This window comes from Fusarium tjaetaba, assembly GCF_013396195.1.
Source record: "Fusarium tjaetaba strain NRRL 66243 chromosome Unknown NRRL66243_c0000448, whole genome shotgun sequence".
Taxonomy (NCBI): domain Eukaryota; kingdom Fungi; phylum Ascomycota; class Sordariomycetes; order Hypocreales; family Nectriaceae; genus Fusarium; species Fusarium tjaetaba.
In genome coordinates, this window is record NW_023501644.1 from 1 (window position 1) to 12,902 (window position 12,902).

At 48.2% G+C, this 12,902-nt stretch overlaps 6 protein-coding genes across 6 annotated transcripts; 4 read left to right on the forward strand and 2 right to left on the reverse strand.

Moving 5' to 3' along the window:
* Positions 1 to 221: 221 nt before the first annotated feature.
* FTJAE_13621 (carnitine transporter) lies at positions 222 to 2,031 on the forward strand (the record flags this gene model as incomplete). The annotated part of the gene is made up of 4 exons (XM_037346784.1): positions 222 to 392; positions 465 to 1,744; positions 1,791 to 1,940; positions 1,992 to 2,031. 4 exons carry the CDS (start codon positions 222 to 224, stop codon positions 2,029 to 2,031), a joined length of 1,641 nt encoding a protein of 546 aa, XP_037199330.1.
* A 277-nt stretch (positions 2,032 to 2,308) lies between these two features.
* Positions 2,309 to 3,202, reverse strand: FTJAE_13622 (D-tagatose 3-epimerase; the record flags this gene model as incomplete). Its single annotated transcript, XM_037346785.1, has 1 exon — positions 2,309 to 3,202. The coding sequence occupies one exon, from the start codon at positions 3,200 to 3,202 to the stop codon at positions 2,309 to 2,311; it is 894 nt and encodes a 297-aa protein (XP_037199331.1).
* A 452-nt stretch (positions 3,203 to 3,654) lies between these two features.
* Positions 3,655 to 4,854, forward strand: FTJAE_13623 (alpha beta hydrolase fold-3; the record flags this gene model as incomplete). Its single annotated transcript, XM_037346786.1, has 5 exons — positions 3,655 to 3,713; positions 3,764 to 4,120; positions 4,172 to 4,531; positions 4,582 to 4,765; positions 4,813 to 4,854. 5 exons carry the CDS (start codon positions 3,655 to 3,657, stop codon positions 4,852 to 4,854), a joined length of 1,002 nt encoding a protein of 333 aa, XP_037199332.1.
* A 1,017-nt stretch (positions 4,855 to 5,871) lies between these two features.
* FTJAE_13624 (endonuclease exonuclease phosphatase family) lies at positions 5,872 to 7,401 on the forward strand (the record flags this gene model as incomplete). Its single annotated transcript, XM_037346787.1, has 1 exon — positions 5,872 to 7,401. The coding sequence occupies one exon, from the start codon at positions 5,872 to 5,874 to the stop codon at positions 7,399 to 7,401; it is 1,530 nt and encodes a 509-aa protein (XP_037199333.1).
* A 562-nt stretch (positions 7,402 to 7,963) lies between these two features.
* On the reverse strand, positions 7,964 to 9,451 carry FTJAE_13625 (f-box domain protein; the record flags this gene model as incomplete). Its single annotated transcript, XM_037346788.1, has 1 exon — positions 7,964 to 9,451. One exon carries the CDS (start codon positions 9,449 to 9,451, stop codon positions 7,964 to 7,966), a length of 1,488 nt encoding a protein of 495 aa, XP_037199334.1.
* A 1,360-nt stretch (positions 9,452 to 10,811) lies between these two features.
* Positions 10,812 to 12,366, forward strand: FTJAE_13626 (low affininty zinc transporter; the record flags this gene model as incomplete). The annotated part of the gene is made up of 6 exons (XM_037346789.1): positions 10,812 to 10,890; positions 10,978 to 11,004; positions 11,055 to 11,170; positions 11,221 to 12,104; positions 12,154 to 12,281; positions 12,332 to 12,366. The coding sequence occupies 6 exons, from the start codon at positions 10,812 to 10,814 to the stop codon at positions 12,364 to 12,366; spliced, it is 1,269 nt and encodes a 422-aa protein (XP_037199335.1).
* Positions 12,367 to 12,902: the final 536 nt, after the last annotated feature.

A 12,902-nucleotide genomic window follows, 5' to 3' on the forward strand; every position in this document is an offset into this window, starting at 1 on the left:
CTTTTTAAGGGTTGATCCCCAATAAATGTAACGCTCCAATCATCCCCGCAGACCTCGGCCTACTCCGTATGGGGTGAAGGCACAAAAAAAATAAAATAAGTAGTTACACAAGGGACGAAGCAGATAAAAAACCTCGGCTGCGGTATTTTTATCCTTTTTAACCAGGTCCTCTCAAAAGTATCACTTCTCATTTTGGCTGTGAGCACGCGACATCAGCTGAGATGGCTGCTATTCCCGATCCCGAAAAGGATTCTAAATCCGAAGCGCCTCAGCTCACCACCGAGGATCAGCTTGGAGTTCGGACTGTCTATGGCGATGAAACGCATAGAAGGCTCAAGGGCCGGCATATCCAACTTATTGGAATTGGAGGGACAATCGGCACTGTTCTTTTTGTATGTTGCCTTCAACTCAACTCTACTACTGAGCCCCCAACACAACAATCAATCCATGGCTAATGTTCTCAGGTCCAAATCGGCAAAGGTCTAATGCAGGGCGGTCCAGGAAGTCTCTTCATCGCCTTCTCCTTCTGGTGTCTAATCGTCCTCACTATCACAATGTGCATCGCCGAAATGGTCTCTTACACGCCAATCTCTTCTCCGTTCGTCCGATTTGCCGGTGTCTACGTCGACGAAGCTCTCGGTTTTGCTTCCGGCTGGAATTTCTTCATCTTCGAAGCTGCGCTTGTACCTTTCGAAGTCACAGCTTGTCATTTCATTCTTCAGTTCTGGACCGATGCGATTCCTGTGGGCGCTACTATCGCTGTGATTATCGTACTGTATGCGCTCATCAATCTCATGGCGATTCAGTATTTCGGCGAGACCGAGTTTTGGGCCGCTATTGGAAAAGTCATTCTGATCGTTGGCCTCATCTTCTTTACGTTTATCGTCATGGTTGGTGGGAATCCGCAGAAGGACGCGTTCGGATTTACCTACTGGAAGAGCCCAGGCGCATTTGCGGAGCTTTACTACGACGGTGCTTTAGGTAAATTCGTGGGCTTTTTGGCTTGTCTCATCCAAGCAGCCTTTTCTATCGCTGGGCCCGATTACGTCGCCATGGCAGCTGGAGAAGCCGAAAACCCTCGCAAGATTCTGCCCCGGGCTTTCAAGACGGTGTTTTACCGACTGACCTTCTTCTTCGTGCTTGGATCCCTCTGCGTCGGCATCCTAGTGCCTTACGATGACCCAAACATGATTGCTGCTTTCAGGGATGGCAAGTCCGGAGCCGCTGCTTCACCGTACGTTATCGCCATGGACCGTCTTGGGATCCGGGTTCTGCCGCATATCGTCAACGCCATGATTTTGGTGTCGGCGTTCTCCGCCGGCAACTCCTATGTGTTTTGTGCGACGAGATCTTTGTATGGCCTTGCGCTTGAAGGGAAAGCACCGAGGTTCCTGAAGATCTGTACCAGGACCGGTGTTCCCATTTACTGCGTCTTTGTGGTGCTGCTCATCGCTTTGCTGTCTTTCCTTCAGCTGTCTAATAGCTCAGCTGTTGTTCTGAGTTGGTTTGTGTCCTTGGTCACAGCCTCTCAGCTGATCAACTTCTCCGTCATCTGTCTTACATACCTTTGCTTTTATCGTGCAACAAAGGTGCAGGGATTCGACCGCTCGAGCTTGCCTTATCGCGCGTGGTTCATGCCATATGCGGCGTACGTCGGACTAGTTGCGACTTTTATTATGGTGTTCGTTGGAGGATATACTGTTTTCCTGCCAGGAATGTGGGATATCCCTAGCTTCTTGTTCTCGTAAGTATCTTTGCCGAACCGACTATTACACAACTGACCGCCACAGATACACATCGGTTGGATTGTTCCCAGTGTTTTATGTCGGATGGAAGATTGCCCACAAAACAAAGATCATCAAGCCAAACGAGATTGATCTACGACATAACTTGGCTCCGATTGAGGAGTATGAGAGAAACTATGTGGCTAAACCACCAGCGTATGTACATCTGCCTCTTTAAAGAACGGAAAAATGCTAAGCAACTCGCAGAAACTGGTTCGAGAAGGTTTTGCACTTTTTATTCGGTTGAGAGTACGATGCAGCAAGAAAATTTGCAAATCGATAGAGTAGGAAGCAAGGAAATGGAGATAAAATGTCAATATGGTTTGGCGACATGATTGAGCATTTCTGTGCTTCTACTACTGGCGAAAATACTAGACGGCATTCGGGGCGCTTAGATAGAAGGGCAACTAGCATACGATACCCAAGTTCAATAAAAAAGCCATCATTTCTTTGAAACGCATATTGGAAAAGAGAATGTTTTTTTTCATGGATGACCCAGCTAATCCTCCCTGGCTCATCATAGTCTATTTCTCAACATATGGTGCCAAAGTCTCAGCCGATCTCCTCAAAAGTTCAGTGTAATAAGTCTCAGACAGCAACCCTGACCCGTGATCGATAATAAACTGTAATTGATCAGGTGTAACATCCACCACTCCCGTCTCCAGCTGAGCCTTGCCATAATCCCCAACAGGCGTTCGATCAATAGAGGGCATAAACTCAACAGCCAACCCACCATCATACCCAGCTGCAGCGAGAGCTTTCATGATATTGGGCCAGTCGAAAGATCCATCCCCTGGCGCGAGTCGGTTATTATCGCCTACGTGAAAATCAACAATGCGCGATTTGCATGCGTGAATAGCGGCGATAAGATCCTTCTCCTCGAGCGCAAGGTGGAATGGATCAAAGGCGATACCAACGCCGTATCCAATCTCATCCGCGAGGGCGAGAGCTTGGTTTGAGCGATTGAGGAAGTACGTCTCAAACCTATTCAACGGTTCAAGACCAATCTTGATACCCTTCCGCTGCGCAAAAGCAGCAACTTCGCGAAGACCCTCTACAGCCCACTGCCACTCATTCTCCGGTGTAGAAGAAGGAACAATAGTGCCAACTGTTCTAGGAACGACTGTAGTGATTTGGCCGCCGAGCTCAGCGGACATATTGACGACTTGCTTCATGTATTCGATGGTATCTCGTCGTTGTTGAGGATCTGAGGCGAGGAGGTTTCGCTTGCCGTGCATGACTGTGACGGTTCCCCAGCATTTTATGTCGTATTTTTGAAGAAGATAGCGGGTTGAGTCAATGGGGAATTGATCGGGTTCGCCGGCTAGTTCAATGCTGGTGTAACCGATACGGACGAGTCTTTGGAGGGTCTGCTCAAGAGGCTCGGGCCGCATCCAGGTATGAGAAGAGAGATGCATCTTGAAATGAGTATTAGGGCAATTATTCGAAGGCTCTTAATTTCTTAGAGTTAATTGAAATTTTGAAGATATGTTGTTTCTTTTTATCTTTTCTTGATGTCAGCTTTATCCTGGCTCTTCAATGGATGTCAGTGAGCGGGTGGTTCTCTTCCGTTAAAGTGGAGCATGCATGATTACTAGAGACGGAGCATCAGCTTCCGCCTTATTAATTGGATTGCTGAGACTACGGAGCTCGCATTACTAACGAGCCCTGCAAGTGGATGACGACGAAAGTCGTAAGACCTTATTCACAAGGGACACAATATTCCGCTTCGAAATCTTACAAGTCAACGTCCGTCTGGACGAACTATATATATTCGAATCATGTCTCGAATAATGAGAACAAACCAACTTCGACCAGCTCTCTGCTTCTACACTAAGCTCAAGACCTGACTACGAAACTATTTAGCATCATGTCTATTCCCTGGAACGACGACTCAGTTTTTGAGTCTTACAACATCATCGAAGAGACGTAAGTTCTAAATCATCAGACACTTTGATCAATAGCTGACTTCGCCAAAGATTCAAGACTGTCTCATCTCATGATATCAAAACAGCCATTCTGATCCCCAAGAACCTCAAGCCAGGTCACCACCCAATCATCTATCACATTCACGGTGGCTTTCTGGTCATGGGGAGTGGCTTGTTTGCCCCTTTCTTCCCAAAGTGGGTCGACAAGCTTGCGCTCCAAAACTCTGCCATTATCGTCTCCCCCGATTACAGACTCTTGCCTTCAGCGAATGGTCTGGATGACGTTCTGGAGGATGTCGAAGATGGATGGCAGTGGACAAAGAATATCTTGCCCAAAATCTTGGAGGAGAAGGCTCCTGGTCACTCTATTGATTTCTCACATGTCCTTCTTGCTGGCGGATCAGCGGGGTAAGTCATCTCACAAAAGTCATCAAGGCTTGTTTCTGACGCTCTTGTTAGTGGATATTGCTCTACTCAGCTTGCGCTCTCTCACCCTGACGACTTTCACTCTCTTGCTGTCGTGTATCCTCTGCTAGACACCAAAGACAGACTTTACCTTGAAGGTGCACTCCCCAACGAACCTACAGTGTTGCGCATGCCGCTAGAAGAAATTCCTTCCATGGAGGATACCCTAGCTTGGATCGAAAAGACGCGTAAAGATTCCGAATCAAGAGCTGGCTTCGAGAGGACTCCCTTCGCAGTCGCAGCTTGCCAGCGGGGTATTTTCTCATCTCACATGCTCGACAATAAGGGTCTTGACAAGACAGAGTTCCATCCTCTCGAGAGAGTTGAGGCTGGTGCGAAGTTGCCCAAGCATATGTAAGTCACTCCAGCTACATGAAAATGACGAGAAAATTGACCAGACGCAGGTGGATCATGCATGGAGATGATGACTCGACGGTGCCCATCCGTGGCTCTCAGAAGTTTGTTGATCTGGTGGCTGAGAAACTACCAGAGACTGTTGTGCGGTACGATCACGTTGCTGGCGAGGATCATGGCTTTGAATTCGATGAGAAGAGATGGGACTCTTTTGCTGATGAGGCACTTGCCTTTGTGAGAGATGCTTGGCTAGCTTAGAGCGTTAGTCTACATTATCATAGTTCACCTGCGGCATACTGGGTAAAGTCATTCAATTCCAGTAATGGCCGAGATGCAAGAGACCGCCTTGAAGATATCATACTTCGCCACCTCATTTATGAAATCGTTATCTCAGCAGCAGGTCTTTTTGCTCCGATCAAATGCAGACATCCATGGTTCGAGGTACACGTATCTTGGGTAACAAAACACTGCAGATTCTACCAACCCCCTCCAAACACAAAGAGGTTTATCGTTTCTGGCCCCGCGACCAGCATATCAGCCTATCATACCAAGCCTCTTGGGTAACATCCACCACTGCAACTATTGCGAGGTCCAATGAATTCCCCCGCCTGATGTCCTGTGCCCCATGGCCCCCATGGCCCCCATCTCATTATTGTCTCAGTTTCCAAGAAGCCAAGCCAGCGGCAAAAAAACAAACCGTTATCATTCTAGCCACAACAAAAAACGCCGTGCTACACTCGCATCTCAAAAAGTCCCCCCAACGCCGGAGTTTTACTGGATAGACTTAATTTTTAGGGTTACAACTAGAGTGGGCAGCCGGCAGATCTGATAAGGCTATTGTACAACTGATCACCAGGCCAATGAGAAGCTCTCGTGATGCCACTTGCCGAGTCACGATGTCGGACGATAGGGATCTAGTGACTCTCGGGGACGGGACCCCTCACACGGTAGACGGGAAAAGAAGTGGACTCGTCTCCGCAAGTGGAGATGTCCGACGCCGATCGACCTAGCACCAACACGGACTGCTCACACGTCATTCGAGTGCGTGGCTTGAGGGGAACCAAGCATTGGCTCGTTTCGAAACTTGGCATGGTCATTCCTCTCTTTTTCCCCATACATCTATATCGATATTGATATTCGCTTTTTTGATATTGTTGAGACCCTTTTTGAAGCATATAAAGCCCTTTGTGAATACCCTGCTTTTTCTGTCGTGAGGATAACGCCGCTTTGTCTTCTTATCTACTAGTGCTGTGCTGTGCCGCGTGCCTAAGCGAGCTTCACTTCTTTTTTCCCGCCCATTTCTCACGAGACAATTTTCCAAACGGTCATCCCTTTTGACCATGAGATTCCAATCCCCTCTCACCGCAGTGGTTTCAGCCCTGTGGCTGCTCTGCCCATCAGTCCTAGCCCAAGAACCCGCGGATGCATCGGGTTCTTTATCCCTCAACACCGACAAGCCATTGTGGACGTTTGAGTACGAGACTTCAACCCCCAACCTCGCCAACTGGGTTGGTCTGTACTACAGCGCCGGCGGCGGGCCCGTGGACCAGAAGAAGGGCTCGTCCAACTCCATCAAGTGGAAGTGGGCGCCGCATGACAAGGGCGATGTGCAGCTTGACTTTGGGAGCCTTGAGCCTGGCAACTACACTGCTTTCTTCCTGGCGAATGGCGGTTACACGTGGCTTGCTCCACCGCTTCAGATCATCAAGGGTCGTGAGCTTGATGGTGATGTGAAGTTTATTGTTTCTGATATTTCTCTGCCTAATGCTCGTGTTGGTGATGGTTACTCGCATAGCATCAGAGGTCTTGTCCGTGGTGGAGGTGGCACCATGAAATTCTCCAGCGAGGGCTCTAATGTTGACTGGATCAAGATCAGCGCTGATGGTATCATCTCTGGAACGCCTACTTCAAGCGCCGATAAAGCCGTTTTCACCGTTCGAGCCACCGGAAGGGATTCCGCCTCTTCCGGCGTCTTCACCATCAATGTCTCTGGCTCTGACAAGGCTTTTCTAAGTCAGCTCAAGGTCATGACTCTCAACATGTGGAACGGCGGTACTATGGTTACCAGCTACCACGACAAGCAGGTCAAGTTCCTTGCCTCGTCCGGCGCCGACGTTGTTGGTATTCAGGAAGACCAGCAGGGTCGCCATGTTTCCCGTCTCGCTGATGCTCTGGGCTGGTACCACTGGTCCAGCGGCGGTGATGTCGGTGTTCTTAGCAAGTATCCCATCGTCGAGGACTACGGTGTCATCAGTGGTCCTGCTCGCTCCGGTGGTGTCAAGATTGCTCTCGATGGCAAGAACCAGCAGATCAACTTCTTTGTCGCTCATCTGGGCTATACTCCCTATGGACCTTACGACACATGCTATGATCATCTGCCTGTCGATAAGATAATTCAGCGAGAAGCCCAGTCTGGTCGCACTCCTCAAATGAAGGCTACCCTTGAGGGAATGAAGAGCCAGCTCGACAATGCCGACGATATCCCTGTATTCTTCGTCGGCGACTTCAACGCTCCCTCTCATCTCGACTATGTCGATGGCTTGAAGGAGAAGAACTGCGGATACACTGACATCCAATGGCCTACCTCCGTCCTCCCCAAAGAGCAGGGCCTCATTGACTCATTCCGCGTGGCTCATCCAGACCCCGTCAAGGAGCAGGGCATTACATGGTCTCCCATCTACATCTGGAACGGTGGCTACGGAAAGCCTGAGCCTCTTGACCGAATTGACTTTATTCTTCACAAGGGCAAGGGCCTCAAAGTCACTGACTCTCATACCGTGGTCGTTGGCGAGCCTAAGCCTGAGCCTAACCATAAGGAGAATGAGTGGTTCTCTGACCACGCGGCTGTCTTGACGACTTATGAGCTTTAGGTCTGGAACCAAGCTATGAAATCAACTTTGGTGTTACGGCCTATTTAGATGAATGATGATAAACAAGAATGAATAAAAATTTCTTCAACAGAATGCATTGAACTGAGGTCTTTTTGCTGCGAATATTGCGAGATGAGATGATGTTTCTGTACCCCAGCTCAAAGCATATGTCGGATCGGCCACCAAGTTGAAGAATGTTTTATCGTAAATGTGATAAAAAAAATAATAATCAATAACCTAACAAACATCTTGGTTTTAATTGGAAGTTGAGTCGCGCCCACGATTCCCTCGACAGCAGGAGTTGCTGCTGTCGCGTGATCAATTTCTATAAATACACTAGACTCGGCAATCAAATAACCATGTGAAATTCCCCATCCAATTCCCATCTACAAACAATTACTTAATTGCCGTCTCAAAATCGGGGTCCTGTTGTTTTGCCCCTTCTGCAACTCATCGCGTTTCAGGAATCTAGCGAAAGCGGGTGAAACAAACCCCCGAAACCACAACATGTCCATTCTCCACAGATCAGATCATCAAGCGATTTTTGTTTCCACCAAGTGATCTATCTCTCCGCAAGAACCCATCGACTGCCGTAATCGTCATCCACAGGCTTCCAATCCTCGAAATATTCCTTCTCAGGGCCCTTGGAGAGGTTGTCATAGTCCCAGATCGCGGGGTAGCGGTAAAAGTAGACGTGGCGGAGATTGGGGGTAGATGATCTAGAGCCAGAGCTGAGAAACGTCTGCATCATTTCTCGGATTGCTGTTTCGGTGTAGATATCTCGGAAGGTGGCATGATCGCTCCATCGTTCGTCTTTGATGGAGAGAGAGATGAGATTTGGTGGCAGGAGATCGGCTAATGGTTGCCAATCGTCTGATGCTGTATGGCCATGGAGAAAAGTGAGAGGAATTTCAAGATCTGTTAGAGACAGAAACTCTCGAAGATCTTCCATACGGCCGTAAGTCAATGGCCAATCATGATCGGAGAAATCAATAAGGCCTCTCTGCATAATAGTCAAGTTGAGCGTTAATTTGGTCAAGGTCTGACGAACATGCTCCAGTCCTCTTCTCAGCTCATCGACATCAAAGTCGCATTCAAAAGCAGGTAGATAACATGCGTAAAAAAGATCCTTGAGATTGGGCGTCTGTGCAAGCATTGCCGTGATGTTATGGGTGTTTGACGAGCAGTGATCCAGATGAAGCGTAGTGAGAAAGGTAGCCTGCGGTGCAGGCGACAGAGGCCAGAAAGGAGTCGTGTCTGCTAATGCACTGTTCTCCCCTTTGCGATGGCTGGCGAAACTTTCTAGGGAGAGAGTTCTAGCGTTTGGGAGGTAGAATGAAAGCGGGTGGATTCCTCTTGGGAGTTGCTGGTAACCTAACCAGCCTCGAGGATTGGCGACTTCAAAGTACGTGACATTCTGGAGACTTGGTGACTTGCTTTGAGGTGAAAGTGAGTTCTTGAACAGCTCGAGGAGCCATTTGTGGCTGTATAGGAAGTATCCAAGGTCAATTGTAAGACTCTGGACTTCAGTGCATGCCGCGATGATGAGCGATAAGATAAGATCAAAGTCCCGATCCGCAAACGCCCCATTCAATTTCTCCGTTTCAGAAAAGCTCAATTCCTCAATCCCATCAACAATTAATTGCCGAGCATTCTCATTCTCCACAGGGTGAAAAGTCAAAGGCTTCAATTCCCCCGTATGACGAAAATGCTCATCATGAACATAATTCTCAATCCGAAATCTCAAACTCTTAACATGACTCCTCAGCGCAGGTCGACTCAATATGGCAAAAAGAAACCCAACGCCCCAGGGTAGACGCCTTCTGCGCGCCGCGCGTATCTTCTCGAGCCGTCTCAACTGCTTGGGCTCAGGTGGCGGGGAATCAGGCGCTTCGACGTCGTGCGTTATGGTGATGTCGCGGTAGAGAACTGAAACAGTTGCGGTGTGGAGATCTTTGCTTGTTTGACAAAGACGGAGTTGATCGCGAATGGATAACCGAGGGATGATCTCGAATCTCAAGATGTTGATTGTTTCAACGAAAGTGGCCATGTTTGCACCGATTTGATGATAGTGAAAGGATGAGAGAACATAGCAAAGACACAGCAATTCTCCTCGTATTTTAGATTATATACACTTGAGTCTAGTAAAAGCTATACGCCTTTTGCTCTAGATTCGGTGATTTGCTCATCTGGCTAGGGTCACTCTAGGACCCATCGTGAAGAAAAGAAACTGTGGATCGTCAACGCTGAGACCCGTGCTCCCCGACGGTACAAGCCGAAACCAGACCGAGTCATTACAGAGTCGCAATCTCTCTCTGTATACGACTCTGCAAGTCAATTGATACAATGGATCTTCCTCAGCAGACGTTATCTGATACAAATGATAAGCTAGTGATCTCCTCTTGAGTAGAAGACCCTCGAGAAGAGAAAACAGTTCTTTTCCGCTGAGTAACACGCCAAGAATCTGAGCGCAGACTAGTCAAACTTAAAAGGCTGGAGTATAGAAACTTATCAGATCAATCAGCGTCTGCCCCAAGATAAGACGTTAGTAGAAACCAACAATGTTCTTTAATTGGAATACCAAGCTTTCTCTCCTCTATTTCTAGATAGCCAAGAACAACTTCATCCTGCGGGGGAAGGGGAACGCGTTGGCAGTGACACACTGCCAAGAGCATTATACCCAGGTCATGATACACTATATCAGCGGGGTTCTTCTCGTTCAAAAGTGCCGATATCTACAATAAACGACTCGTTCCCCAGATGATCACCACAGACACTGAGACGGCCAAGAAATAAGGGGACCGCCGGAAACTAGACGTTCCGCCCCCTGCTGTGGAGTATACTCGCCATTACGACGTCAAAGAATTTCACAACCTGCGACACCAGATCTGCCCTTCGCTCCCGTCAACATGCTTAACTTGTAGCGCGCAGATCGCGACGCCAAACCAAAACGGTCTCGGCTACAAGGTATTCCCGCCCAGACAGACACACCAAAAAAAAAGTACCGTAGCTGAGTGAAACAGTGACGCTTGAAACTGTGCCGTGACACGATGCTCGTTTCGCATCAAAAGTCGCCTCAATTTTGTAATCTATCAACTTAAAATAGTTTATTATAACGTCGCCAAGAAGACTATAAAGATGAACTCAGATCCCGCCAAGCTGGGGTTTTCTCTCTCGTTATTCTGCACTCTCTGTTCTAGGCTGGTACCTGGGCGACATACATTTCCTTTGTACGTTTCCTTGTGTTCTTCTCTCTCTCTTTCCTTGGAATTTTGTTTCTATTCTTCCTTGGTTTGTTTCTAGTCTTTTTATTTCGATTCGAATGGGAACTGGTTTCTCTTCTTTTTTTCGTAATACAACTTGATACGATCCTTACGAAACGGTTCATCTCTTTTCGGTCTCAATTCAATATGGATTCTGCAAAGCCTCAATGTGGTGGTTCGGGGACGGGTGAGGATTATCCTCTTGGTTTGCATGTCGGAGGTCTCTGTAAGTGCTCCACGCGCTGAAAGCTTGTCGTGGACTACTCCACCGTGATAAGCGACGTGTTTACTTGGCGATCTAACAGTTCAACAGTCGCCGTATTTACTGTCTCTGCTTTCGGTAGGTCAAGTCTTTCGTGATATACCATCTCAATCGCTAATGATTCTCAGGCGCTGGTTTTCCCGTCGCTGCCAAGAGAATAAAGTGGCTCAAGATGCCTCCCAAGGTCTTCTTTGCTTGCAAGCATTTCGGTACTGGAGTTTTGATTGCTACGGCTTTCGTTCATGTGAGTACCCACGAGCTACTGGTCCAAACTCACCTGACAATTATCTACAGTTGCTCCCTACAGCATTCGGCAGTCTCACTGATCCTTGTCTCCCCGACCTCTTCACCGAAATCTACCCCGCCATGCCCGGTGTCATCATGATGGCCGCCATGTTCCTCCTCTTCATGGTCGAGCTCTACCTCAACGCAAAGACGGGCGGCCACTCCCACGGCGGTCCAACCGGCACTACAGTCACCGTCGTCCAGCCTCCTCCTCCTCGACCCCAGCGCCCGTTCCCCGAGACTGCCAACTTCAACCATTCTCACGCCCGCAACGACTCCAACGTTTCTGACGACTACGATGATGTTGACTACGAGAAGGCCATGGCTCGTGAGCTGTACGAAAAGGAGAATAAGCCTCACGCCTACTCTTATGAGCAGGACAGCAACTCTTCCATGCCCGCTTGGTTCGTCGTCTTCTATGAACAATACATTCGTCAGCGCTCTGAAATGATGGACATGATCAAGTCAACTCAGTACTCCAACCAAGCCATCATCGATGACAAGCTTAGTCCCGAAGTCAGCCAGTCCTCATTTGATGAGGAGGGCCAGACAATTGATCAGGCTACCTACAAGCGCATGTCAATGAACATCACCCTTCTCGAGGGAGGTATCCTCTTCCACTCTGTCTTCGTCGGAATGACCATCGCCATGACAACTGATGGTCTCGTCGTCCTTCTCACTGCCATTATGTTCCATCAGATGTTTGAGGGTCTCGGTCTCGGAGCTCGTATCGCTGCTGTGCCTTATCCCCGCGGAAGCTTCCGACCATGGCTTCTCGTTCTGGCTTTCGGTTCCACTGCACCTATCGGCCAGGCCATCGGAATCGCCAGCCGAAACTCTTACGACCCCGAGAGTGCACTCGGTCTAATCATGGTTGGAGTCTTCAACTCTATGTAAGTTTCCCTCAAACCACTTCTCTCAACCATGTCTAACAATCCCCAGCTCTTCTGGTCTTCTCATCTACGCTGCTCTGGTCAACCTCCTGGTTGAGGACTTCCTTTCCGAAGAAGCCCAGCACCTCATGAAGAAGAAGGACAAGATCGCCGCTCTCTGCTGGATCGGCCTCGGCGGTAAGTCTCTCCCCCATCTCATCGTCCGTGCCCTCGCTAACTCTGCCAAGCCTTTGGAATGTCTGTTGTCGGTGCTTTCGCTTAGACTTTACAAGTGTTTGAACACAATAGACATGAAACCACGCGACGGAAAAGACGCGACTCAGGATTATGTTATCCTCATAACGGTTCTTTTTTTTTATACCTGTACTATACTGGGGAAGGAATGGTGGTGATGTTCGTCGGACTTTCATTCATTACGGAACGAACATTGGGATGGTGTTAAAATTTACGAATATATTGATGTGCATGGATCAACAAATGCGAGCGGTACATAATGATTATGATGATATACTGGGACTCTGAAAGTACTGCTGCTACGATAGAAAAGAAAATAGAATCTTATCTCACTCCGGATACTGAAGTTCCGCTTGTTGATGTTTGAGTTGCGCATTGATCTTCTGTTGCTGAGCGCATTGACAATAACTTGCTGGGCCAATGGGAAACTTCTTGGCCGGTTTCATCATCGAGTTCCAGGATACGGTCTTGGCAGCTTGCAAATGTTTGATCAGCCCTTGTATTATAACTCTATTATCAACGTTATTTATTTATAGCTAAATAATACGATTGGCTCATCTACTT